The 27,392-nt window shown below is 37.6% G+C and overlaps 1 protein-coding gene across 3 annotated transcripts in view; it reads left to right on the top strand.

Annotated features, from left to right (window-relative positions):
- The window catches only part of CTDP1 (CTD phosphatase subunit 1), a 180,659-nt gene that overhangs the window by 6,026 nt on the left and 147,241 nt on the right, over window positions 1-27,392 (top strand). For all 3 annotated transcript variants that reach the window (XM_019544697.1, XM_019544687.1, XM_019544705.1), the window contains exons 2-6: window positions 8,694-8,777; window positions 10,856-10,949; window positions 12,331-12,459; window positions 13,890-14,040; window positions 26,596-26,686. In XM_019544697.1, coding sequence (XP_019400242.1) covers window positions 8,737-8,777; window positions 10,856-10,949; window positions 12,331-12,459; window positions 13,890-14,040; window positions 26,596-26,686 — 506 coding nt within the window. In that variant the 5' untranslated portion in view covers window positions 8,694-8,736. The remainder of the gene's footprint in view (window positions 1-8,693; window positions 8,778-10,855; window positions 10,950-12,330; window positions 12,460-13,889; window positions 14,041-26,595; window positions 26,687-27,392) is intronic.

Here is a 27,392-nt window from a genome sequence, read left to right as displayed (position 1 = left end):
TGTTAGAAATGGAATTGGTTTCAGTAGAAACTGGTGATATACAACGAAAGTTTCTCTTTGGCAAGAGACAGTAGTGTGGTATGTGATATGGCATTTGATTTTTATTCTCCTAGACTGGACCTGTAAGGGACGACAACTTTCTTCTCTGTTTCTTATGGATATGTATTTTGGTCTGAAGAGATGATAATAGTGATATGCAAAGTGTCCTAGAATCTTAAATGTTTCCCTCTTACCTTGGAATACCTGCTGAAGAGCAATGATGTGTCCTCCCTTTCAAGGCTGCTGTTGCATGCAGTCTTTTTGTTGTTGTTGTTGTTGTTGTTGTTGTTGTTGTTGTTTTCATGGTTATCTGCTTAGGCTGTCTTGGTATAAAAGTTAAGGTGGCTATGAATCTGCACATGAACTTGAAAAATAACACATTGCTGGAAATTTGCACATCCTCTGGGAAGGCTGGAAGTTGTTAACTTGAATGGAAATTAACTGGATTGAAATTAGATATGGGACAGAGTATGCACAAGAAACCCCCCAGAAAGGGGGGGAAAAAAAGAACACCTGTGTTTGTTAGGAATCCAAATAGATTGACTCAGGGTGGAAACTAGCACTGTTGAGATCTCCTACTCAGCCTTTACTTTACACCTGTTAGGTATGCAATATATTAGCCTTTAGTTGTGTACAAGTTTATTCTTATAAGGCTTCTGCCTTCATTCAGCATGCAGATGTCAGGAGAATGTTATGTCCCTTGAGCACTCTACATTAATGATCATCCCACTTAGATAACTTCCAAAGACTTGCTTCTTTCAGGGGGCGCACACAGAATAAATTACTTGCACAACAGCATGTTATTTTTACTTAATGGTTTTGTGCATCCAGTAGTAAATCTCTCAGTGGTTTGGTTCTAGTTAGTTTTGATGAAAAAGAAAAATCACTGATTGTTGGAAAAATCCACTGTTTGCCTCATGTTCATATCTATATTTTACTTGTTAAACCAAAACAGGTTTTCACTAGATCATTGTAAAATATATATTCCTTATTCAGAAGGTTTCTCTGTATTAAATTTCTACTTCAAAATATAAAGGGGATAGAGCTCTTAAAAAAGGGGAAAAAAAAGTAGAGCTGCATTTTTTTTATTTTTTTTTTTTAAATATAGGTCAGCTGTACAGTGTTTCTCAGCTTTCCTATTCTAAAACAACTGAATCGCTTTGCAAATATTTTTAAAATATGTGCACATGTGCATATACTGTACTTCCCTTTCCTGCTTATATACTTGGGGACACAGAATGGATACAGAAATCTAGAAAAAAGGTTGGAATGCTGCATTTGTTTTTTCTTTACAGGAAGTATAGGGGCAGGTTCTCCCTTAAACTCAGTCTGGAAGGCCATTTTGCTGAAGTGTGTGCGTGCGCCCTTGCCCCCTCTTCCCATCTCCTGCGTCTGGACCAGGCTGTGACTCGGACTGCATTAGACTCAAAGGGTTATAAAAATGGATTGTTCCATGCAGAAAATGGGTAGATAGGCATGTAGTCGGTTTGGGATCTTTAATTATATTGAGCCAAGGGTGGTTGTTGTTGTGTGTGTGTGTGTGTTTGTTTTTTGAAGAATGCTGTTTTAATTTGCACACCTTATCAACCTGTGGGAATAAAATTGTAGGAACCAAAGAGAAGCCAGACCTCTGAGCTAGTTGTGATTATAGGGAACCGCGTATGGGGTCTGGTTTGAGAGTGGGAGAATAGTATGATTTTTACCTTGTGAGAGATGATTGCTTGAGGCCTGAGATTTGAATGGAATTCACTTGGGGAGGTTGGAGATTGATGTAGCCTGGCAGCTGTGGCAGAGAAGTGCGAAGTTGCCTAGCAGCATAGTTATGAACACTACTCTCATCAATTGGTAAGAGCGTGAAGGGGAAACTCCACTATCAGTTTGTTTGATTTTTTTTTTTTTTTTTTTTTTCCTTCTCATGTGTGCATTACCATCAGTGCTGTGCCACTAAAATCACTTGCCTGAAGATGGCAAGATGTAACTTAATTGGTGGATTTATTTCCTACATTTAAAAATGTCACGTAAGCTTGAATGATTTGTACTAGCCTACTTCAACACTATATGGAGAAGCTGTTGTGATTTATAAGACTTAATGAATATTAAATTTGACTTGTAGATACTTACTTAATAGCATTCCTGAGAATCTTAATTTGTGACATTCCATTTAAATTTGAAATATTGGAGCACACTAGTTTTTGTTTTCTTAACACAAATCATGGAACAAGTTACACTGGCAGGTGGAATGGCAAAAGATTTCAGGTATTGTGTAGTTCTCATAGGACAATGAGTTATAAAGCTAACTGAGTCAAAATAATAGTTCTAAGATCTAAATCGTTCTTATTTTTATTTTCCCCCTTCCCTGGCTTCTCAATAGTGTTTGATTGTCAAATCGTACTTGAGGGGTTTTTTTAAACTCTTATGCTTTACTTCGGTTGTTCTTTCTAAGACCATAGGATCGGAGTAGAAACAGGATAGAGAACCTTGGAGAAATGGTAATGGGGCAGTAGAAAATGATATGCGGGAAGAGGAGGTGCTGAGTGTGTATTAGCTGTAGGAACCTGGAGCACTTATACTATGAATAAGTGTCTACCCAACTTGAGGCAGGGGCCAGCCAATATTGTGGACCCTGCAGCCATTTTCATGGGCTTATTATGATGGGGGCCCACTATGCCTCTGGCCAAGGGGGCCTAGTGGTCCTGTCCCCTGGTGCTGATTGGTAGAAAACCAGCACTTTATTTTTTTGCAGAGATTACCCAGTTTCATGACTTCCACACAATCAGTGAAATCACTATTTGAGTAGGTCCCTAACTATGAAGGAAAACACTTCCGTATAAGTACAATTTCTTTAAGTTACAAGCTTTTTCGTTTAAGTACTGTGTCATCTCTTGTACTTCTCTTGTTTTATATACTTTACTGGCTTTGCTGTGTGCACCATGGTGTGAGGGAAGGAAACTTGTCTGTAGTATAAGATTACTATTTCAGGTTCTTGTTTGATTTATATGTTACTAGTTAGACTTTTTTCCCTTTTTGCCCTTCTGCAAAGAAGGGGATGGTAAGGCTGAGTTTCTATGAAATACTGTTGGCTTTTTACATGCGTCTTACAGCTAGCTGCAAATAGAAACCAAGTGGTAACATGCTTGGTTAATGTGGAAGGCAGGGTAGAGTTGTACCTGGTATACTAAATCAGAAATGCATAAGCTTTCCTGAGTCCAAGCTTATTTCAGATGCTGTTAATGTTGTTATGTGGCTATGGAAGCTGTAATGCACTGAAATTAGATCATGGGTATTATCTGCTTGCTTCAGTGGAAAAGGCAAGCCATCCTTTAATCATGTTTCCCTTTCTAGTCAAATGAATGTGTGCATGTGTACACATGCACATGAGTATGTGCAAAAAAAGTCATCTTTTTTTTATGAATAGAAAGATATGGGCAGATAAAAACAAATTTGTGGTTAGGTACAGGCTTTTCAGTCCTTTCTTTTCATGTCCTTGTGACAAGGTATTTAATAGAATTTGCAGTTTTATTGGAATCTGAAGGGGCCACACCATGAGTGTTTCTGTTGTGGCTTCAAACTTGCACCAACTGCACCGTGGTGCGTGTGCAGCCCCTGTCTCAGGCTTTTCCTTAGAGGTGAAGTTGCAGATTTATAATACCCAAAATGGGCTGTTTGGATTTTAAACGTTAAAACTAGATAGTCTGTGTAGTATTTCTCAAGTTAACAGTTGAAACCATTCCTGTTTTACATGTCAGTTTGACAACATGACCCTTTTGAGTTGAAAGGTTATATATAGTAGACTTAAAAACCACACTGTGCTTAACTGAACTTTTATTAGGATTGACACTAATAGGACTAAATGAAAGACTGGGGAGTGATTTTTTTTTTTTCTCTAACTTGTGAACTTTATGTACTTGGATATAACTGGGTTCATTGTTTCTCTCTCTTGAGCATTATCATATAAAAGAGAACCAAAAAAAATAGAAGTTTTGGGGATTTTAGAATCCCATTTTCCAAAACTGGCACAGGACTTTAAGTAGTACACTCATCCCTGCCTTACTCTTAAGTACTTTTTAAAACCTGATTCAATTTTGAGACATTTTTCTTAGGGAACTAAAACCCAATCTCAAGATAACATTCCTTTCAGGTAACTGCACACATAGCTCCACATAGTTAATAACAGATCTCCTGCCTCCCACCTTCAAAGACACTTTCAATACATTAGGCTGTCACAGAGATATGAACAGAAGTATTGTTTAAAATCCCAAGTTATTTAATATGTATAGATTTGGACTGCAGGGATACCTTAAAGGCAAGCTTAGAAATTGTTCCTGCATTCTAGGCTTTGTTTTTGTTGTAATCAAATCATGAAATAATTAGATGCGAGTGATGGTATCAGAACTTGAACTTGCATCTTGGCTTAAAACTGAAGGAGGAAGGGTGCTGCAATTGCAGAACATTGGAGCAGACTCAATTAATAGAATCTGCTGGAGCATGGTAATTACTGTGCTCCAGCATTTTGTGCATCAGCATCCCCGCACTTCAAAATGGCAAGGGTGCTTTATCTAAAGCTCGTTCAATGAGCTTTAGATAAAGTGCCCCTGCAGCCATTTTGAAGCACGGGGATGCTGATACACAAGACATTACGGGAACTTTAATTAGTGTAGCTCTTGAAGTTCTAATTTAAGTGCCCCCTCTCCACTCACAGAGCACATATATAAATGCCTGAAATGACCTGCAAAGTTATTTCCTGAAATGCTGTTTGTCTTAAGTCTACACATGTTTTAAGGATTTGGAATTGTGAATAGTTTGCATTTGATTTCTATGACCAGAAAATCCTGCTGTTTCCCATTCAACTTGACTTTGAAGGGTTGGAAAAATTCCTTGAAGTCTGCATAGTGTTTTCTGAACACTCATGTTCATGGTGATTTGTCTGTGGTTGCCAGATGCTATTTGTCTTTTGCTGTGTGTGGTACTGAAATAAATGGTGGCCACCTTTGACAGGGCCTTTAAGATCTACCAATACATATACATACTTTTGCATTGGTTTCTTGTTTATTTTCTTGTTTGTTTCTGGATATAGTTTGATGGCTATGGACAAAGTTAGTAAAATCACTTGTTGTAAATCCTGAACAAGATTTTGTTTACCTCTTGTAGCAGAGAACTGGTCTTGATGACCCAAAAGGTCCCTTCCAGTCCTGAATATGCTACCAGTCACAGTGTTTTTAATGGGTTCTTCAAATAATCTTTCTATTATTTGGCTGCTGTGGTCAGGTTTTTATGTCCTGAATGGCCTGACTGAAAAACTACTTCTTTTAATTCAGTTTAAGTCATTTAAGAAAGAATGGGAGATTCTTGCTGTGTGGAGACTTAACTTTTTATTCCCCAAATTGAAAGTATGGTCTTTAGGGTTCCCTGAACAAAGTGTTTTTTTTCCCCAAAGGGTATGTCTTCACTATGTGGAGATTCCCAAGCTAATACTGAATAAATTGGTGCAAGTCCCAGAAGCAACATGTCTTTGTTAGCTTGGTTCTGTACCTAGACTACAAAACAATGAATACTTCAATCAGTTCAATTTTGGGGATTTCCTGTGTCAGACTTTTCCATGTTCAATCATAATTATCTTTGCTTGCCTCCAAATAATAGGTTGCTCCCTGTGTTGTAAGGACTATGAAAGGGAAAAGGGATGTGCCTTAAACAGATGCATTGTATTGTTTGGCATTATTTAACTGCTGACACCTGAGAATTTAGGTCCTTTGTGGTTCCTTGACAGTGCCAGCTATGCTAACATTGAAAACAGACTAGAGAGTTGGTGCTCTACTTATACAAGTTAGACATTGCCAGTTACAAAAGGGAAAATACAGAAATCTGAACTTGGGCCTCACCAGCTAAGAAATATGTTTGAATTCAGTGTTTTCTGTAAAGTCTGCTTATGATCTGACATCTTAAAGACATTTCATATTTAAAATATTTTAAGTTCCCCTTTAAACAGACTACCTTCATTTTGTAGTTATTGTACTAGTAGAGTACTTTAGTTGGCTATGTATGCAAGTCTTGTAAATCTATATATTGATTTGGAGAAGGAGCCTCTCGGAGGATTGGATTAACAAGAGGATTTTGAATATGTGTCGTATTTGCACCTCAGATATGAGGAAATAAGCTGGTCCTTTTGTGCGCTATGCTGTTACCCTGGCTGTGTGACCATTTGCACATCTCTTAATGCATGCCTTTGTGATCAGAGAATAATACCTGTGAACTCAGGTTTTCAAGTTTAAAATTTAAACTCTCAAGAATCTGCACACTTATTTTTTTAATAGAGCAAAGGTTAAGGAGGAAAGATAAATTAGGACATTTAGCATGTTACTTTGTATCCTTTGTCCTCCAGAACTGTCTGAACCCCTACAGGTATTTAGAATTTGAAACTCTTAGATGCATAATAGAAATTACCTGAACTGTTTAGTTGTTTGATGTGGCATCAGAAGTGTCGGGTCTTTCAAGCAGAGCCATACTGTTGTATGTTCTGTGGAGTTTGGAGTACTCTTTCGGGTCTTCCCATATGGATGCTAAGAACTACGCAGGAGGAGATTTAAAAGTAGCTGCTCTCAGGCACCAGTGGGACTGAAGGGGAAACGTTAAGTGGGGTGAGGAGTTGGTGGAAGGGACCTGGGTGCATGGGAGAGAAGGAGACACAGACAAGTTTGTACAGGAAGAAAATAGCATATTTGTTGTTTACTTACATGTTTTATATGCTGCCCTTCCCAACAAGAGACTCTGGATGGTTTATAGTAGGAGAAACAGAACAACCTGAAAGGGCACCTAGAATAAATAAAATCAAGCAAAGACCCACTAAATGGCGTATGGGGAACCAGTGGTGAAGAAGTACAAATGGGGTTGGGAAGGGATAATAAATGGTCTTAAGAGTAGAAGTTTGTGATGTGCTTATCTGTGGGGCAGAGATTTTTTGCAAAGCATTCATGTCTGGGACTGCTAAATCAGATACTAATACCATATGCTATCAAAGGAAGTGGAACATACCCCTGTTTTTTATAGATAAGCAGTTGCCACATAAATGTTGTTCCTTAGTGGTAGGTGAGGGTTCACACTAATACATTCTCTGATAACTATCCCACTGCTCCCAACAGAACATTCCTGCCATGAGGAAAAGTGTTGGGATGGGAGAGATCAGCATCATCATGGTGCATTTGATGATAGTTCTCTTAGTACAGCTGTCTCCTTTTGGATCACTGGAAATGTGGAATACTGCTTAAAGTAGTCAGTTGTAGATGTATTTTTTTTAAATGAATTCTTAGTAGAAATTCCAAAGCCTATAATATGCATATATGTCATTGCGAGAAGCTGTGAGCACAAACAAGATTTCACACTCTGAATAGATAGTTGCTTTTATGAAGTCATACATTTCAGGCCACAGACAAATGCCAGTGCCAGTATACACATGGAATGCCAAACTTTTATAAGCTTATTGCTTTTGGTATTCCTAAAGTATACCAGAGATACATTGGTGTGGCATTTTAAAAATTTTTTTATGCACACCTGGATGACCAGATTTGGTCATCTGCATGGCCACTTTTATGTACAGGGTGGCACTCTTACTCTTGGGCAAATAGCCCTATACACATGGATAGCTATATGTTTGGCATGTATGTAAATTGCATTTTTGTGACTTAAATGACCAGCGTTAATTGTCTAAGCACTCAGAAAATTATAAACTAGCTTTCCCCTTCCCCAAACCCATATTTGAGACCTCTTGTTATTGGCAAGGCTTAATACTATACTGTGCTAGTGTTTTTTCTTAGGTGGCAGGTGTAATGGTTTGTATTTCTGGTTTGTATCTGGAAAAGCAATTGGCAACGTCAGGATGAGTTTTGTATTTAAATTCAAACCATTACATTATATTGTAAAACATTTTTGAAACTTGAGAACTGGATTTGAATAACTTAGTGCTTTAATTTAATCATGGTTGTAGGATCTGCCCTCTAGAAATCTACCTTCTACAGGGAAATTAGTAGGTAGCCTGTGTTCTCTTTCTAGATTCATCTTTAACTTGTACAATTGCCTTTTTTTTATTCATTGCTCAAGAAGCCAGATAATACTATGTGTAATTATTATAGATTATCATCCACATAAAAGGTGACTGACTCCAGAGGCATCTGTCATAAACTAAAATACAGTTGTGGAAGACTGAAGTACTATATGCTTTTCATCCTTAATATGAAAACAAAGTATAATTAGTGCCCCTTCCCCTAACTGGATATCTTTTACTGTAGTCCTTTGTGCCTGCTGGCCTGAGACTTGCAAGAAATGAGTTAATAGGAGGCTGTATTTAGTGTACATGAATTGAAAACTGAGCTCCTCTATTTGCCTAGTATTCTGTTTTGTTAGTATGCTGAAGTTCATAGCTATGGTAAAGGTAGATTACCATTATTACATATTTTAATGTCTTTAAAAAGGTTTAACTCAAATAATTTGATAAATGAGAAAATTCAGAAAAATGGAATTAAGTTTAGTTATGATTTACCATTGCTTTGGGTGGTTCATTAAGTAATATACTTAAATCTGTGTCAGAAAGTACATATGTCCTGAAACAAATAAAATAATTAAATGTTGATTTGTTTATTGTTTTGTTTTCTTCTTTGCCTTCCCAGGTGTGTGTTGGTAAAACTAGAAGGATGTAGCCATCCTGTTGTTATGAAAGGATTGTGTGCAGAATGTGGCCAGGACTTGACGCAGTAAGTATTGCCAGATCATTTAAGCTTTTTTCCATTTACACGGACCATCAGAGAACTTGAATCTTACAAATCTTTCTCATCTTCACTCTTCTGTCCCTTTCAAAGGTAGGTAATAATGGCTGGTAATAATGGCTATGAATTAGGTTAAAATAATTTCTGTTGCATTTCTGATTCATATGTGGAATTTTAGATTTTAGTATTTGAATAGAGTAGGGGTGCACTGATAGAGATTTTTTTTGGTAGTGACAGTGAAACTGGAGGTGCCACAGTGACCTCAGTGGAAGAGAATTAAACTCTGTTAAAGCAGATAAGTGGACAATCACGGCATATCATGTATAGCTCTTCGGGTGCGCTAAAAATTACTGGGAACAGTTTTCAGTGCCTTTTTGTTTTGTTTTTTTTAAATTTAAACAAACAATGTAAGGGAAGTACATGCTATTGTGTAACATCTCTACATTTTTACAACTATTCCAATAAAAATAATTTCTTCCCACATAAAGGTTTGAGTTTGTTTGAATATAACATTTAAACTACACTAAGTCTGCTGCATTTAATTTTTTTTCCTAATCAAATACTTCAGTTCAAAAAGTTGTGATTATTAGGACATAAAATTAACATGGAGGTGATTTTTTTTTTTAGTTTTCTTTACTAAATATAAGTCAAATAAACATACTAAATCAGATCACGCTCTAGTTAGGGCACTGGAAAATTTTCCAAGTGGGTTTTCTGGAAATTTTTTTTAATGGGAAAATTCAGATCTCTGCATCAGCCAAAAAAAGCTTATTGCTGATTCAGTCAATTTTCCTTATATTGGTGTTGATCCCATATGGGACTGATGATGTATTGGTGCACCTCTAAAAATAGTATCAGCACTGCTTCATGATGCAGTAAAACTATATAGAGAAGCTTGCATTGAGCTTGCCCATGTTCTGTTTTAGTTCTATTTGCTGTAATATTACAGATATTACTTGTTTACATCAATTTACCATATAAAATAAGGGAGTAAAAAATCTGGCCCTTGGAGCCCTTTCATCTGGCCTGCGGTTCAACCTTTGAGTCTCTGACCAGCCCTATGTACTGTATGCAGGACTTACCAGCCTACATCGTCTCACTTTTTTTATGGTACAGGGTTCTTCCTTGCTCTTCTTTCTTAACCCAAAACTATACATTCCAGGAGAATGTATTGAATTCTGGTGTCTGTTACAGCACCACATTTTGTCCTCAGTAACCCTTCTGATTCAAGGCAATTACTAGAGTTGAAAGGGTGAACAAGGAGTCATGTAGGGCACAACTGAAAAAAATCTGAACTTGGCTTTTAAGAGCTCAGGTTTGGCAACCTAGCAGTTGCTTGTAAACTGATCTATTTAATCTGGAAATTGATTTGAGCATGGAACCGTGTGGTGTCATTCTTGGTCGGCTTTCAGAGACTTGTACTTTAATCACTTTTGTTTAAAAATAAAAAGCTGTGGAGAGAAGTAAGGCCTGCTTAATAGTTCTTTGCATGCTTTGTAGGAAGAAATGCAGCATTATGCTAGCATACCACTGGAAAGTAAATGTTTCCCATGTTCTCCAGCATGAGAACAGAGCATTGTAAAGAACTGCAGATAGGCTGGTTTAGAGAAGAGTATTTGAATGGCATGTTGTTAGTTTTCCAGAGGGTCCCTTACTAATCCATTTTCGATTCAGTGGTTACATTTCCTCTAATGTGCAATAGATTTTGTAATGATCTAAAAACTATCCTTAGTATTGAATGATGACTAATATCTAGTCTTTTACCTTGATCTTGTATATGTCGTTGTTCAGGAAACTGTCAGAACAAATTACAGCAAAAAGTTATACTTACATGATTTTCATAGTAAGCTTCTTGGGTTCTCTGATCAGTTTTGTTCTCAAACTTCCAGTACAGAGGCTATGACAGAAAAGTATTCTACTGAATTGTAAATTTAAAATGAAATTGATTTTATTTGACAGTGACTGGTTTGACTTTGCAGTTTTTAACGATGTAAGGTTTTCATTGATGGAAGTCATTAGCATTAAAATACTCTGCTAAAACTTATGACTTTTTCCTGCCTGATTAGGTTACCAAGCAAGAATGGAAAACAGAATGTGCCATTATCCACAGCAACTGTGTCGATGGTTCATAGTGTCCCAGAACTGATGGTTAGCTCTGAGGCAAGTTCAATCACACTTCTTCAGTCATGTGCTTGGTATAGTTTCATGGTTATCTTTTCTAAACTAAATCTTTTCCCTCAAATTGTATATGTTTAATATAGAATATTTGGCCTTACCTTGAGAGAGTAAACTAAGATATGTGGGTCTTTAATTAGCCATGTATTGAATAATTAAGGTTTGTAGGGTTTTTTTTTTTCCCATAACACTGTTGATATTGGTACATCTTACCAATTCCCTTGGAACCTGCTGTACAGCATTGCTACTGGCTGCAGTGGTGAGATGTTTTTGTAGTTATAACCAAAGATCCCGGTTTTCTCTGGTTGGGAGAGAAAAATCCACTGTTTTTGGTTTTAAAAAAGTAACCCCAAATCCACATTTTTTGCGATTCAAATGAAACTCCAGCATATCTGTATCTATATTTAGTGGTGTTTCATTTAAATAATGAAAAACTGTGGATTGGAGCTGAAAATTGGGGATTTTTTAAATCAGCGGAAACGAGGATCCCTAGTTATAACCTCAAAATCTAATGAAACCCTTTCTGGTTTTTTGTCTTCTTCAGAAATAAGAAGTTTGTGATAGTCCAACTCTTGCCCCCTAAAATATACTCAAAAGATGGAAACATCTTTTTGAAACCCAGCTTCTCATAGAACAGTGAAGAACATGATAGAAATGACCTGCTATTTCTTCAGTAGTGTTGTAGTCTATGACAAACCTCTCTCTTCCAAGTCCTTGTGAGGCATGATTATTGAACTCAACCTTTTGCACAACTAAGCTGTTTGAAATAAACACAGGCTATTTAATTACTCTTTCTGGAACAAGAGTACAAAAAGTAGCTGTACAAACAAGCATGCCTTTCTAGAGAGCTGGTTTACATTTGCAATTGTATTGATTCTTCTCGTTAATAGTTTCAGTTTAGTGTTGTAATCTAGCCAGCATTATTTTGTATTTATAATCTACTAACTGGAGAAATTGAATACTGAATTTAGTAGCTATCTCTTTTTCCAGAACTGACCAGTAATCCTGTGCTTCAGTTTTTGGGTGTACAGCTGAGGAACTTTTGAAATATTGAGCCCATTTCACATGTTTCAAGTTATCAACATTCATAGTTTCTTTTCTAGATCTTGGCCTTATGACTTGTAGTTAGATGTGTACTGTTCTTAGCTGGTTTTATAAAACCTGTGAAACATGTAGTTTTATAAGCTGTGAATTTTTAACTGAAAAATGGTTGGCAAAGGTACCTAAAATAGAGGCTTAGTGGTCCTATTCCCTCTCCCCAAATTGCTTAGAATTAACACTTTTTCAGTTAGTTTTGAAATTTGAAATACACCTAAATTAGTGGCTTATTTTAAAGTAAATTTGATATGTAAATCTTTTCTTATAGCAAGCTGAGCAACTTGGAAGGGAAGATCAGCAGCGACTACACCGGAACCGAAAACTTGTACTGATGGTAGATTTGGACCAGACATTAATTCATACTACAGAACAGCACTGTCAGCAGATGTCTAATAAGGTAAATAGTTTTTTGCTGTTATGTTTTTGCAATTACTTTTGATTGAAATTTGGCTTGAAACTTTTTTGGATTAGGTTAGTGAGTATATACACTGTGATGAAAGTATTGATGAAAAGAAGTGAAAAATTCGAAGAAATGAAGGACACTATCAAGATAAAAAATGTATTTAAAACATTTAATTATTTAAACACCTCTGTTATTTAAGGTGATTTATATTGGAAAGAAATTTTCTATCATTTTTACACTTCTATATTCCATTCCTGGTTTTAGTTGCTTTAAAACACAGGTTTTCACAACAGAAAATTCTATGTATTTTTAAGTTTACAGCTTTAGAGCAGAGGAAAAAGTCTTTAATTTAACGTAAAATAAGTTAATGTAAACAATTTCTTTAACTTTGCCCTATCTTTTCCAGATACACCATGTGACTTGCTTAACACTTTAATCCTTTCTTTCTTGCAAGTAAGGATTGGCTTGCTTTTTTCAAGTGCTAGTAGGAAAAGTTGCTTTGCAGAGAAGCTACTAAGCTTCTGCACTAATGGAAATTATCAACCTGTATTAATATTGTGTAACTGAAGACTCAGTTCACATTGTCCATGTGTCTGGCTTGATTACTGGTATATGATTTTACTTGCTAAGAATGAAGGCCTACACTTGGGACAGAATAATTGCATGCGCAAATGCAGATTGGGGTGTGACTAGTTAGGCTACAGTACTGCAGAGAAGGATCTGGGGGTTACAGTGAATCATACGCTGTTGACTCATGTTCAGCTTGCTCCTGTTTCAACAAAAAATAAAAAAATCCAGCAGTTTCTTCAGTTTACATTTAACAAGAGTGTCTCCTATAAGTCAAAGGAAGTGATTTACTTTATTCAGTACTGGTGAGGTCTCCACTGGAGAAATGAGTTCAGTTTTGGGCCCCATGTTTCAAGAAAGATGTGAATGGATTGAAAAGACTCCAGCAGAGGGCAACAAAAAAATATTATAGATGCTTGAGAAGCATGATTTATGAAGAAAAGCTGAACAAACTCAGGCTATTTAGTCTGTAGAAGAGATTTGGGGGAGATTTGATAACAGTCTTCAAATAACTGAAAGGTGGTTACAAAGGGGATGGAGATAGGCTTTTTCTCTGTGGCTGTATCAAAATAGGGAACAGGACTATGAGCAATGGCCTCAAGTTGCAGCAGAAGTAGTTTAGGTTGGTGGATTAGGAAGAACTTTCTGTTTTATGGTGGTGGCCAAGCATTGAAACAGGCTACGTAGAGAAGTAAAAAAGTCGCATATCACTATAACATTCTTTGAATTTTTTTCCAGCTAAAAATTTGTCAGACTGAAGTTAGAGCCATGAACAGAATAGAGACAGAGAGGTGTTTTGGGCATATTTTGAGTACAAAATATGACTTCTTTATTATTTATTATTTCTTCTTTTTTAGGGAATATTCCATTTCCAGTTAGGCCGAGGGGAGCCTATGCTGCATACTCGTTTGCGTCCTCATTGCAAGGAATTCCTAGAAAAGATTGCCAAACTGTATGAATTACACGTTTTTACATTTGGTAGTAGACTTTATGCACACACTATTGCAGGTAAGCAGTATTGTGTAGATTGGGGGTGGGCAATTATTTCAGCTGGAGAGCTGCTTAATGAGTTTTGGTGAGCTGTTGAGGGCTGCAAGGGTAGTTTTGCCCCTTGACAGGTGCCCTGCCCCCTAATCACCATCTTGGGACCTGAAGTTCTTCCCCTGAGTTTTGCCACTGGAAGGCCTTCCCCTTGCCCCCAGAAATACTCCTTTCAGGGATTGTCATCTTGGAACCAGAAAAAAAAAATCGTATACTAAAAGTCAAACATCTACTATAACACATTTTAATTTTATTTCAAAAAATATTTTTGTCCTGACTTATGTATGTTTGCATAGTGTATGTAGAGGTGATTGCATAAAAATAGTTGTACTGTTGTATGTCATATGTATGGAGTATGGTTGGGGCGGTGGGTGGGTGTGTGTATGGTGGGGGTTGCACGTGGATGCGTGTGTGTGGGGTTTGTGAGGCCATGTGGCTATGTGGGGTGGGGGGGTGTAAGGTATGTTGGGAGGTGTGGGTGTATGCATGTGTGGGCAGGGTGTGGGTATGTGGGGTTTGTGTGATGTGAAGCCGCCTGGAGCTGGAGTTCACTTCTTATAGATTTAATATAGTTTAATAACAGGCGTGGGTGACTGGTGTCTCCTGAGGCTGGGGGTGGGGGGCACCAGATCCCCGACAGGCATGAGGTCTTCAGCAACTGATTGCTGATCCATGGGTGAAACTGGAAATCCACTTCTGGTTTCATGGCTGGCACTTCCAGGAGGTGCATGGCCAATCTCAGGGGGTGCACGTACACCTGTGTATACTCCCTGCATGTTGCCAGTGGTAATGGGTATAGGTTGCAGCTGTGTTGGTCTAAGGACATAGATAAGGTTGTTTTGGTGAATCTGATATTTTATTAGACCAACTCAGATAGTTGGAAAAATTATTTTTAGGAAGCTTTTGGGTATAAATACCTTTTGTCAGGCTGAGGAAGTATCTGCAATTGGTGTGTTCTCTTCCTGGATGGAATGAATAGTAAAGAAGCCAGAGGCTGATAGGCATGCAAAAAAGCCAGTCAGTGAACATGTAAATTGAGGAGTTAGAAGGTGAGAGATTGCATCTTGTTCCATCCAGCTGGAAACATCCTATTCTTGACTCTGACCAGTTCATGAAAACTTGTTTTAAAATGCTTCAGTTTCCCTCTCCTTTTACAATTGGTATTGTTTTCCCCCCTGCTACCCCAACAAAACATAGTTAAAACTAGATGTTTTCATATTAGGGCAATGTGACCAGATTTAATTTATTAACTTTTTTTTTCATTCCTAAACACTAGTTTTAATGCAGTGTTTTGTTCCTTAAATCTTGCTTTTAAAAATACGTGATCATAACTTATGTTGACTGTAATTGGCAACTAACCGAGCAGTAAATTAATAATTTGTGGCCTCGAGATAATTTAGGAGAGGAAAAAGGCATAGATTCTGTGTCTAATAAGTATTGTGAGTAGAATTTGATTTATGTTGGCTTTGTGTCATTCTAGCCCATTTCTTAGCTTTTACTTAAATGATAAAATGCAATAAAGAAGTACGCAAGGTGCTTAGGCACTGACAAGACAAGCTGGTGTCCCAGCTTCTTGAATAGGGCTTCCAAGCACCATGTGAGATATCAAAGTAATAACAACAACAGCAATAAACTTTTCTTGGCAAGAGAAGAAGCCTCCAAAGTAGGGGGTTATTGTAGAGAATTTTGATAATAAAATTAGGGAAGGAACAGAAGATACAATTTGACACATTTTTAAAAGATGCAAGGATTCCTTTTAATGTAAAATGGGCTTATTTCAAAGAATAAAATTATTTTCTTCCTGGAAAGAAGGGCTAGAGGGGCATTATTCACTTATTTAAGAGAAGGGGTAGATTTATCTAATCTGTTTTGATAGAACCATGAAGTATATTCCTGTCAATCCTGTATCATTCACCATTGTTTGCATGGCACATCTACCAAGTGCCGTTTAAAGCTAATGAATGTCACTGCCAGATTATATATTATTTATCGAGTAATACAGAACAAATTTTTGGTTAACAGAAAGCACCCCCTACCCCAAGTGGAGAGTAGAATTATGACTTGAGATTTGGTTCTTCTGCAGTTTACATTTGATTCTAAAAACTAATTGGACATCATGTGTCATACCATTTCAATATCCTGCATTGGAATCATGAGGAAATTTGAGCCTCATACCACAATAACAAAATTGCAGGATTGTGAAAATAAGCCTAGTTAATGCACATGTTGAACACTTGATGGCAGCATTGTTTAAAGAAATGGGTTATAGTGGAAAGACTTAAAGTGGGGGTAGTACCTAGTTTGGGAATGTTAATCTGTATGAAGAACTTAACGCTTACCCTTTAGGTTTCTACATCTTTGTTCCCGATCTCTTGCAAACATCTGCATATAGCGTCTTGCTTGGTGGATATCTTTCCTCATCTCCCTCAGAAGTCAGTTCCTGCCCTTCCACATCTTCTAGCTGTTGCTTCCGACTGAGGCCATAGGTGCAGTTGTGACGAGTGATATCTAAAAGTAGTGTCCTAGGTGTACTTAAGCTGTCTCCTCCTAGCATTCTCCTCCTGCAAATTTTCGGAGAAATACTAAAAGCCATCTTTTCAGTAAGGCAAATGCATCTAATTTAGAGAAAGATACAACAAATATCATAGACTAAAGGAAAGGGGCGAGGGGGAGAAACTAACCTTTAAAAATGTTTGATTTCTGCTAAGTTTGGTTTTTTGTTTTTTTGTTTGTTTTTTTTTTTGTTTTGAAAGAAGATGCATCTTGGACTGACCTGCCTCCCTAAATTACAGAATGGAATAGAGCTCAATTTGTAATTGTGTTGCCTTTGGATAATTTAAACAGTGAAAGTAGAAAAGGGGTCATATACAATTTGAAGCATGTGGAGGGTTGTTTTTTATTGTTTTTGTTTTGTTTGATGTTTGTCAGACTGTATGCCTGAACTTCTTGGTTTCCTCCTGCTCTCAGTTTGGAGTATCTTTGTGATACCTCAATTCCTGCCAATTCTCCTGCTCTTGTGGAGCCCCCAAGAACAGGGAGTTCTGTTTTGGAGACTCTCTTTAAAGAATCGTAGAGAAAGGATGTAATGGGAGCATTCTTAGCAAAGTCTCTCTCCCAGAAAGTTATCATAAACATGGAGGAATCATGGAGAACAGACCTTGGTGATGGGAGTGATTTCAGCGTGCTCCAGCAAATGCAAGTGATGACAATTGATATGCCATATGCTATGTTGAATGAGCAATATTAGAATGGAAAAGATATTGTGCAGTAGTCATGTGGAGTGTTCGGGAAAGGCAATTCTCACTGAATGCAGAAGAAATTTTTTAAGTGGCAATATGTGGCCTGGGATATGGTAGAAGAGTTGCCTTTTTACAACAGTTTGTGTACTGAAGTTTCTAAAGGCCTTGGTGCATAGCAGCTTGACTTAAAAACAAACAAAAAAACCCAAACAAACAAAAAGAAAAAGCCTCTTTAGGCAGTCCAGATGTTGTTCCATTTTATTTGGTGCAGCTTGGTTGTGTTGCAAGTGACTGTTTCCTGTTGTAATGAAAAAGGATGAAATAATTATAATTAAAAGGGGATGGATGGATGGAGATGGAGAATGAGCAAATGTTTCTAACATTACTGTCTTATCTATGGTTTAGGTAAATATTCAGATTAGGGCAATAAGTCTTTTGCCTATGTTACCTGGATTTCTGGCCTGGGAAAGAATGAACTTGAATTGAATGTTAGAATGATCTTGTAGTTGAATTGCATTTGGCAATAGATTTTAAATAATATAAAGTGTACTTGCCTGTTCACTCAAAGCAGAACAAAAATTAGCATGATTTGCCTAGAAATGCAAAGTACAGGGGGCATAGGAGCTTTTCAGATAAGCCCACACCTTCAAATGCATCTAGTCACAAATACATGGCTCTGACTTGTTCCAAATGTTAAACATAAAATGTTACTAATATTGTATAACCTCTTTACAGTTTAAATTAGAGAAATGTTTAGAGACAACACCAGTAGAAATGCACCAGTGTTTTATCGCTGATGGGCCAGTCCATTGAACCATTCTCATGGCTTAGTTTAGACTGCCAGTATGTCTTTCCATTCTTCCCATGCTTCATACTGGTCTAGTACATGGATATTCTCATTGCATAGGAGTGTGTTACTGGGAAGCATCTGCTTTAATTACTTGCTTTTTCATCTTCTGCCATGTGGTCTTGATTTACCATAAAGACTTCACTTTATCCATAGTAAAGTCACACAAGTCATCTAAATACAACAGCAGTGGGTGTGCTAGAAGATTCTAAATGGATAAAATAAGCAATCTCCTCCAGAGACTTCACTGACTACTCCTATGCTTCTTGCTGACTACAGCCTAGTTACACATTTTTACCACAGGAGAAAACAATCATTTTGTTAACTTTCATGTTTAAGTCTTTCTAGTTTGTAAGAAATACTAAATTGTGATTTGGCTCTGCAGTTTCCCTTCTCCCCTCCCTTTCCTAAAGAGAAGTCCATCTTAGTAGAGGAAGTTACTGGCACCCTGCTTTTCTCCCTGCAATGTATTCAGTTTAGGCAAAGTCCAGAGGATTTACTATAACAGTGCCTTTCTCAATCCTTCCCAGGGGTTGAGTTTAATAAACTACTCCAGCTGACTCTGCACTCTTGGAAGTAGAGTCCTTAATTCTGACCCTCCTGTCCTCGAATAGGATTTTTCTCCATAATCCAGGTGCCTTGGTTTTCTCCAACTCTGTAAGATAAGGAGCATCTCTAAGTTAGGCAGCTTGAATTCCTTTTCCTACCAGGAATCTCCCAGCCCCAGGTAAGAACTGGATCATAGGTTTGGAAGTAACCCTGAAGGTCACTTGGCTGAACCAAGCCCTTTTTCATCTCTGTTACTTGCCTCTGGATCTTCTCCAGTTTCTCTACATCCTTCTTAAAACGCAGACACCAAAACTGTACATATTACTTCAGCATAGGCTTAACCAGTGCTAAGTAGAGTGGACCTGTCATGTCTTGCACTCAAGATATTGGTTAATGAAGTGCAAAATTCTACTTGCTTTTTTTTGTGATTGCATTGCATTGTTGTCTCAAATGTATGCTCTACCATAACACCCTGATTGTTTTTGGCAATGTTACTGCTTTGGACAGTTGTTCCTCTCATTCTGTATGGTATGTTTGCATTTTCTCCTTTACATAGAAGGCCTTGCATTTGTTTTGTTGAATTTAATTTTATTGTCTACTAGCTGAAGTGCCCGTTCTTCTCCTAGGTTGTCATTTTTGTAATTGCAGTATTTCTTTATTTTCAAAGAACTTAGTGCAACATATTTAGGTAAAAAATATTGTTTATTTTTAAAGAACATAGTACTACGTTGTTAACATTTTAATATTCCATGTGGAGCAAAAAGGCAAGCGTCAATATAGTAATGACAACTGAATTGAATTCACTGCATCCAATATGGAGTGGTACCAGTTAATTATCTGAGAAGCAAAGTAATCCCAGTCAATGGAAGTCCCAACAAGGATCGAGTGAAAAATAACTTGCCTATAATTTTATTTGGGTGGTAGTCAGTGATTTTTTTGAAGGTTTGGAGTAGATAGGACCTGCCATTCTTGATTTAGAAGCAAACATACATCCGAACATACCCCCACACACTTCGTTATATGTATATAGAGATAGCTAGCGAGAGACAGAGTTCAGTTTCCAAATTTATCAAGATTCTTTTGACTTCTATCCTCAAAGGATTTTGAAATACTTGTTGTGTTATCATCTGCAGACTTGACTATGAAGCCCCCTTTTTCTGCATCCAGGTAATTAATAAGTGTTGAACAGCACTAGACCCAGAACAGACTCCTATGCAGCTTGATGTCAAGAAACTTCTTCTCAGTCTCATACCAATCTGTTCATAAGTGTTCTTTATTTGTGGTGATTCAGCCAAAACTGTGTACCTACCCAAGGGTAATTCTACCCACATTTCTTCAGTTTAAGGAAGTGTTATACAGGATAGTTGGTGTCAGAAGCTTTACTAACATCAAAGTATGTTGTATCCTTTGTGTTCTTTTCATCCAGCAGTAAAGGGATGTCAAAGAAAAGAAACCAAGTTGGTTTGCTATGATTTGTTCAGCTCATGTTGGCTACTTGGGATCTTTCTTTCTCTTCCTGGTAGCTACAAAGTGAACATTCTTATATTTTGCTCTAGTAACTTGCCATGTTTTAGAGACGAGTGACTTCAAAAACTCCATCTTCCTACTTTCCTCTGCCCTTCCTTTCCCCTTTTTACCAAAGATGGACGAAGTCCCAGGGGATTGGAAACCAGTCCCCTGGCACCTTGCCTGTCATCCATGACTTTGCAAATATTTCCAGTGGCTCAGATTTCTTAAACTAGTTCCTTCAGCTCCCTGGGATGAATTTTTTTTGTTAGGCTCTGCTACCTTAAATTCGTGTTTGTTTTTGTCAGAAGTTCTCTGAATTCTGGTTTCTTACTTTCTGAAGCCCTTCTCTTTCTTTGTCTGTAGTTTTTATTTATTAGCCTTCTTTCCCCCTCTTCTTCTCCCCCAAGATAGAGACAGCTCTGTTTTCTTTGCATCTTCTGTTAATACTGAGTAGTGTACCCACCATTTCCTTGATCTGTCTGATGCAGTGGTTTTCAAACTTCCTGAAGTCACAGAACCCTTTTGTATTACTTCTGTGTCAGAACCCCTCTCCTGGGTCTGCAGGCTATGAGAGCAGACGCAGAGCCAAGCAGCCCGGCCTGGCAATGGTGACACATGGTCTCGGGGCCTGCTCTGCCACTATCCTCAATATCTTTGTGGAACCCCTGATGATCTGTTACAGAACTTCAGGGTTCTGTGGGATGCCATCTGAAAACCACAGCTCCTGACATATCTTAACAATAAGACAAGGGTTGTCATTTTATTGTCATTGAGCCTTTTTTTCCCCTGGTTTTTGGCCCTGCAAGTCCTTGCAATATGTTCTTAGTAATTTGCCCTTCTTTTTATTAGTTTATTTCTGATTTTTATTATTATTATTTTGTTTTTGTTTTAGGCCACTATCTGATTATTATCCAGTCCCAGCACCCATTTTTCCAGCTTGTTTGCAATTTCTTCAAATGTTTGTTTCTTTGAAATGGATCCTAAAAAGGAATGGAGTGGGGGAGGCCATGAATTTCATTACTTAAAAAGAGTAGACTGCACTTATAAACCCAGGCATCATTTTGTTTTTACTTGCTCATGTCTATCAGAGGAGTCTTGAATTTTTAAAATGCATATTTAATATTTAAAATACCATTTTGCTTTGAATACATTTATTGGGAAAAATGAAAGTAAACATGAAAATCAGTTGAGTGAGCTCATTTGTTTTTAATTCAATCTTGGTAGCAAGTTCTTAATTTGTATCGAGTAGACTGTTTAAATTCATGTTTTATCTTGTTTTACGCTGTGTCCTTTACTATAATGTCAGAACTTTTGAGAGGAGAAGGAAAAATTGTGGTGATCTTATCCTTGGTATTTTATTCCTTTTGTCAACATTAAGAATTATATTGTTTGGAGTTTAAAGTGCTTATTTTAGTCATTTCTAACTTCTTGTTAAAAAATTAATAAAAGGGAAGAAGGAGAAAAAGTTCCATAATAAGGGAAGGAATTGAATGGGCTGAAATGTGAAAACAAAGTGAATATCATTTAAGTTGTGGGATTTTTATAAATGTTTAGTAAAACCACCTTGTTGGAAGAGGAGTGGAGTCTGGTAAATTGTCTTAAAATCACAGATTATGAACAGATGCACTTATCCTAGCAGAAAGCCTCTTTTTCCTGGGATCGTACAGACATATATACATCCATTATCCTGCCTCAAGTCCCTCTGAAATATGCTGAATAAAATGCACTACCACTTTTTTCCTGGAATATCCAGTTGTATATCTGTACAGTTATTGCAGTTAATTCTAGACAAGCAGGTCAGGCTGTGTACGCTTGCTGGCCACCTATTAACAAAGCAGCAGCATTGCCAGTTGGAAGGGTGATATGTAGGTGTAGCGCCATGTATAATCCCTGTCAAATCTTGGGGAAATCAGTCCCCAGTCAAATGAGAAGCCTGCTTACAGCCATAAGGAGGTTTCTAGAAACTTCTGAGAAGTAAGTGTGGAGAGCTATTTTCTATTCATTTACAAAAAAAAAAAAAAAAGGGACACTAACCTTATTTAGGAAAAACGGTTCTGTTTACCAAATGGCTAGATGCTATAAAATAAGTAAACAGAACTACAATCCTAACTTGAAACAGTTGTCCCATTTTCATTTTTTGTAAAAGATTAATAGTCCATGTTTTATTGCTTCTTAAGTTAACCAAGGAAGTTGTGAAAATTCATCTTTAAATAAATGTCACAATGAGAGAGACGCCTTAAATTTGGAACGGTTTTTCATTTTAAGATTTAAAGGGCTTTCCTATTTATAAAAAGGATGACGATTTCAGAATGAAGCTTTTGACACAATTCAAAACTTCTTTGTGGCTTTTCAGTTTGTGAGAGAGAATGAGATTTTTGGCTTTGTTCCAGATCCAGGATGGGGAGACTTTTTTCAAAATCTAGTCTCCCTACCCAGTTTCACTCCCTATTGAAAGCAAAATAATTCGAACAAAACTATTTATATCACTGTGCAAGACTTTTTAATTTATCATCTTTTTTTAAATAAAATTTAATATCCTTCTAGATGTGCTATCCAGGAGAAAAAGTCCAGTTTCCATTTTTAGGTTTTGTCTATACTTACTTGTGCTGCTGCCAGAACTTACGGCAGCAGACAGAGAGCAACTGATGGTGCCAAGCTGCCAGAGTGCATGTGCATCCAGCTGTCTTCCTCCCAGAAGTGCTTCTTGTAGCACCTGTTCTGTCAAGAGTGCATCCTGGCCCCGGGGAGGGTGGTACCAGGTGCTGAAGGAACTGCAGCAGGGTTTATCTACACTTACTTTTCTTCTGCTGAGAAGAATTAACTGACTGCTGAAAGAAGGGCTCTTTTGTTACAGATAAGCTCTGAATGCAAATAAATGCATTCTAAGTTTTGCCAGGAGAACTAGAATTCTGCGAGCAAAACTCTGTAGTATAAAACTAGGTCTTACTGTAAAACAGTGGTGTTCAGCTTTTTGAGGCTTTTGACACCCCTCCATAACTCCTGTAAGTTGAGCAGCACCCCAGTTCAATCACCAGTTTATTACAGCACTTTATTCCTGACGTGGGGGAAAGGGGAGGGGTGAGCATTTAGTTTCCCACAAAGCAGCAGGGCAGAGACTACTCTGAGCTTACCTTCCAGCCCTGGAGCAGGAACCGAGGAGTCAGTATTTAACTTCTTGCATAAGAGGAGGGGAAAGGAGAGTGGGGCACGCACTGAACTCCTCACATTGTGGGCCAGCAGGGATGAGCATAAGCTTACCCAGAGATGAACCTGGGGTGGGCTGGGAAAGGCAAGTGCTTGGGAATGAGTGAGTCCTTATCTTTCATCTCATAGCATCCTCAAAAGGAGTTTATGGCATCTCTGCTTTACTAATGTAAAGATTTTTTTTCTATAAATGCATTAGAAAGAACTTTTTGTGTTTTTAATCAGTGATCCCTTTGGAATCGGTTGATATTTTATTTGACAGTATGTGGTTTAACCACTGGGTGTCTCAAGTGTTTTTGTACAGAAAAAAATCTCACCGGATAGACTAAAAAACTTATTCTCCTTTTTAAAGATTTAAGAAGACATTAACATTTTACTAAAGCAAATGAATCTTGGTTCATCAGCCAAATACTTTTCTGTTGCCTGCGCACCACTTCTCTGAAATGTGTAAGCAGCTGGATTATACTTTTTGACCATTCCACTTTTCAACATTTTAGAAAAGTAGTGAATAGACGTTCCCTAGAAAAAAACTGGATTGTTCAATTACTTAATGGCAAACATCACTGAAATTTTGTTTGGCTACTCAATATTGAGGTGTAATAGGTCATGTGAAAGCTTGAAATGGTTTCTGTCTTGTGCCCTGGCAGACATTAATTTAGTTGTCTTTTTGGGACATGACAGATTTTTATCTGGATTCCAGAAAGAGCATTTCCTGTTTATGTCAGATGAAGTGTGTGGCATGGAGTGCAATTTCTGGCATTGAAAACCAAATAAATCAGACTCCAGTTGCACAGACATATAAGAGGCTCCAAGGTACCCAGGCATTTAAGAGGCTGCCCACGTTCTGGACCTGTCAACCCAGCAACAGATTGCACAGTGTAGCTTTAAATGTCCTTGTTGCAGGGGGAGTAGTTGGGCTTCCTGTGCACAAGGGGCACTTTTACACTTGCTCTGGGGTTGGGGGGTTGTACTCCAATTAGAGTGGCTCTGAGAGCCTCTAATAAAAGCACGGCTGCATCTCTTGTATCTGCATCCCAGTGCTTAAACAGCAATGGGGACACTTGAACATGCTCCAGCAGACTTGATTAATTCCAGCACGTTGAAGCAGCCTCCATACTCATGTATAAGCACCAAGGATATTTAAGCCATGCTGGACTGCATGCCACACTTTCAAATTTAAAGCATGATACAAACCAGCTACAAAGCTGCTCCACATCAAACATGGAACATCTTTGTCACAACATAAATTGGCAGAACGTGTGACATGTTACATTTTACTGAGCCATTGTGCAATAAACGTAACCCGTGCCAAGACCTATGCAAACATAGCCTGATTTCCCTCTCCTCCCCTTTGCCCCCCAAACTAGGCCTTCACTTCTATGGATGCAGTTTTACATGTTTAGTGAGCTGTGACCATAATGTTTTACTTGCTGTTAGTTACCCAAATGAATTGGGTTTTAACGGAACTTTGGTAAGTGACTCTATTACTTGTCTCTTTCATGCAGAAGTCCTGCTTGCCATCCGTATTTCTTTTGTTTAATTTTGTCTCCTTCCAATTTTAATCGAAATCTAGTTGGTTGTGGTTTCAGTTAGAAATTGGGCAGGAATATACTGATTAGAGTAGAGAGCCTTTGTGTATACATTCAGATAATGGGCAGGTGGTATGGGGGTGAGGGGGAACAAGCGTGAGACAGTTGTACAGAAATAATGCAACGTGTGATACTTTGACAAACTACATGTAATCTATCTTTAAGTGTTTGGCAATGGTTCTCTGTAGCTAATTCTCTCAATTCATTATGCCTAGGTACTGCAAGGGTCTCACATCAGGGGATGATTCTACGAGTTTGCAGCAATTCTTAAGCATAGTCGGGTGAGTTAAGGTTGAACCTCGGTCCTTAACTCGGAATTTTCTTGCTTTTATGGGTTTTAAGTTATTCCAATGACACTTTATATTTAGGCCTGAATCTTTAGAAGTGAAGAATGATATTTTTCTGGATGCCTCAGATTATTTTTTTGGATGCCCAAATTGAAGCAGCTTAAACGAGCTGAACTTCCAGAAACTCCTGAGTTAATGTCCTTTGAAAATTTAATAGGCCCCTTGATAGAAACTCAAATTTCGTCCCTAGAATCCATAGTCAGTCTGAACCTTTTGCTGTAGAATACACCGTGGCTACCTTTTTAAATATCAGTCTTTTATGTATGACTATTGACTGCAGTATCTGCAATAGTGAGAAGCTGAAGCTAATTTCAAAGCAAGTGAGAATATGACCACTTCTCTAAAATGTCAAATCCAGATGAGTTATGGAATGCCTTCTTTTTTGCTTTTCAAAGCAGCTGTAGAGCCACAGTTCCTGTTCATTAAAAGGTTAAACTTCATTGTTAAAAAGGTTAGGTGTAGTAACACATGCGTGTGTGCCTGTGTATGTATGAATCTGCCACTTTGCCAAACTGATTACATTTTTCCTTGCCGTAAAATTAGTGAAGCTAACTTAGTTTTTCATTCAGTCTTAGAATGCTGTCAGCATGCACACATGTTAATAGGCCTGCCAGTTTTAAGGAAATCTAGGATATATTTGCTGTTGGTACAAGTGTGTTAAAATAGTGTTATAGGTACAACTTAAAACCTACAAATGCAAGAGCTCTGGCTGACACTACCATTTAACTTGCCCAATGTGCTTACGCATTGCAGCATACTGCCAACTCTTGTGAGACTTCTCTGCAGTCCCTTTGCATAATGAGCTAAGGACAGGGTTTAGCTTTAAAGAACCAAATGTAGGGGTATAAATGTAAGTTTCCAGAACTCTGTGTGTGTGTGTATATATACTTATATAATCACCTATTATATCCATTTATTTCAAGCTAACTCATTCATTGATACCACAACTTAATTATTGTAACTTCAAAAGTATCTACTATATTAAAGGCATTATAGTGGGATATTTAAGATAAAAATAACACTGAATGTGACCAGTATTTAACCAGCTGTTTTTCCTCTTAAAAATCATTTTACCAAGTCGTATTAATAATATATCTCTATTTATGATAGTAACAAGCATCACCACTGTATTACATAAGTTAAAATAAACAGATGGATGACTTAAATACATAGGATATTAACAGGGAATAAATGTCTAACTGAAGAAACACTAACTTCTTATTCTCTTCTTTCCAAAGGATTTTTGGATCCCGAAAAGAAACTTTTTTCTCATCGGATATTGTCAAGGGATGAGTGTATTGATCCATTTTCTAAGACTGGGAATCTTAGGTATGTATGTGGCTATAACATGCTATAATGGCTACAAAGGAGAGGAAATTAAACCTAAGAGTCTTCTGAACTCATTTCTTGCTATTTACACCCTCACAATAGAACTGATGGGCACTAGCCAGCTATTTCAGCAATCAAATCTAGTTGATGTTTCAGTGGGCACATCTACACATGCTTTTATGTGCCATTGTTACTGTGCATTAAGTTTAGTATCTGTCATAACAGGTACTAACTCAATGCACAGTAACTGGTGCTACTGTGCAGCGGTGCCAGCTCACTGTCTTTAAGTAATGCTAATGCACAGGAGAGTAATTCTCCCACACATTAGCACAGCTTTTGCTGTGATGCGCTAATGTGCAGCAGAATTTGTCTACTACGCATTTAGTGTCTCACATAGATACGCCCAGTGAGACTTGATTTGTAGTGCTCACAGAACATACATTTTTATAAAGACGTTTCAGTCACTTTTACAGTTATAAACCTCTACTCTCTACAATAATTTGTAAGCCACAAATTATTTTATATTGTTCTTCATGGTCCTGTGTTATCTAACTAGTACATTTTTTATAGTGTTAGAAATTTGTACCGAGACTTTTCCAAGGTAGAAACCTAAAGTTTGACATAGTTTCATAGTTTCTAGGGTCGGAAGGGACCTGAGCAGATCATCTAGTCCGACCCCCTGCCATGGCAGGAAAAAATACTGGGG

This window comes from Crocodylus porosus, unplaced genomic scaffold (assembly GCF_001723895.1).
Source record: "Crocodylus porosus isolate Cpor-Errol unplaced genomic scaffold, CroPor_comp1, whole genome shotgun sequence".
Taxonomy (NCBI): Eukaryota; Metazoa; Chordata; order Crocodylia; family Crocodylidae; genus Crocodylus; species Crocodylus porosus.
This window is presented reverse-complemented; position numbering and strand designations above follow the sequence as displayed.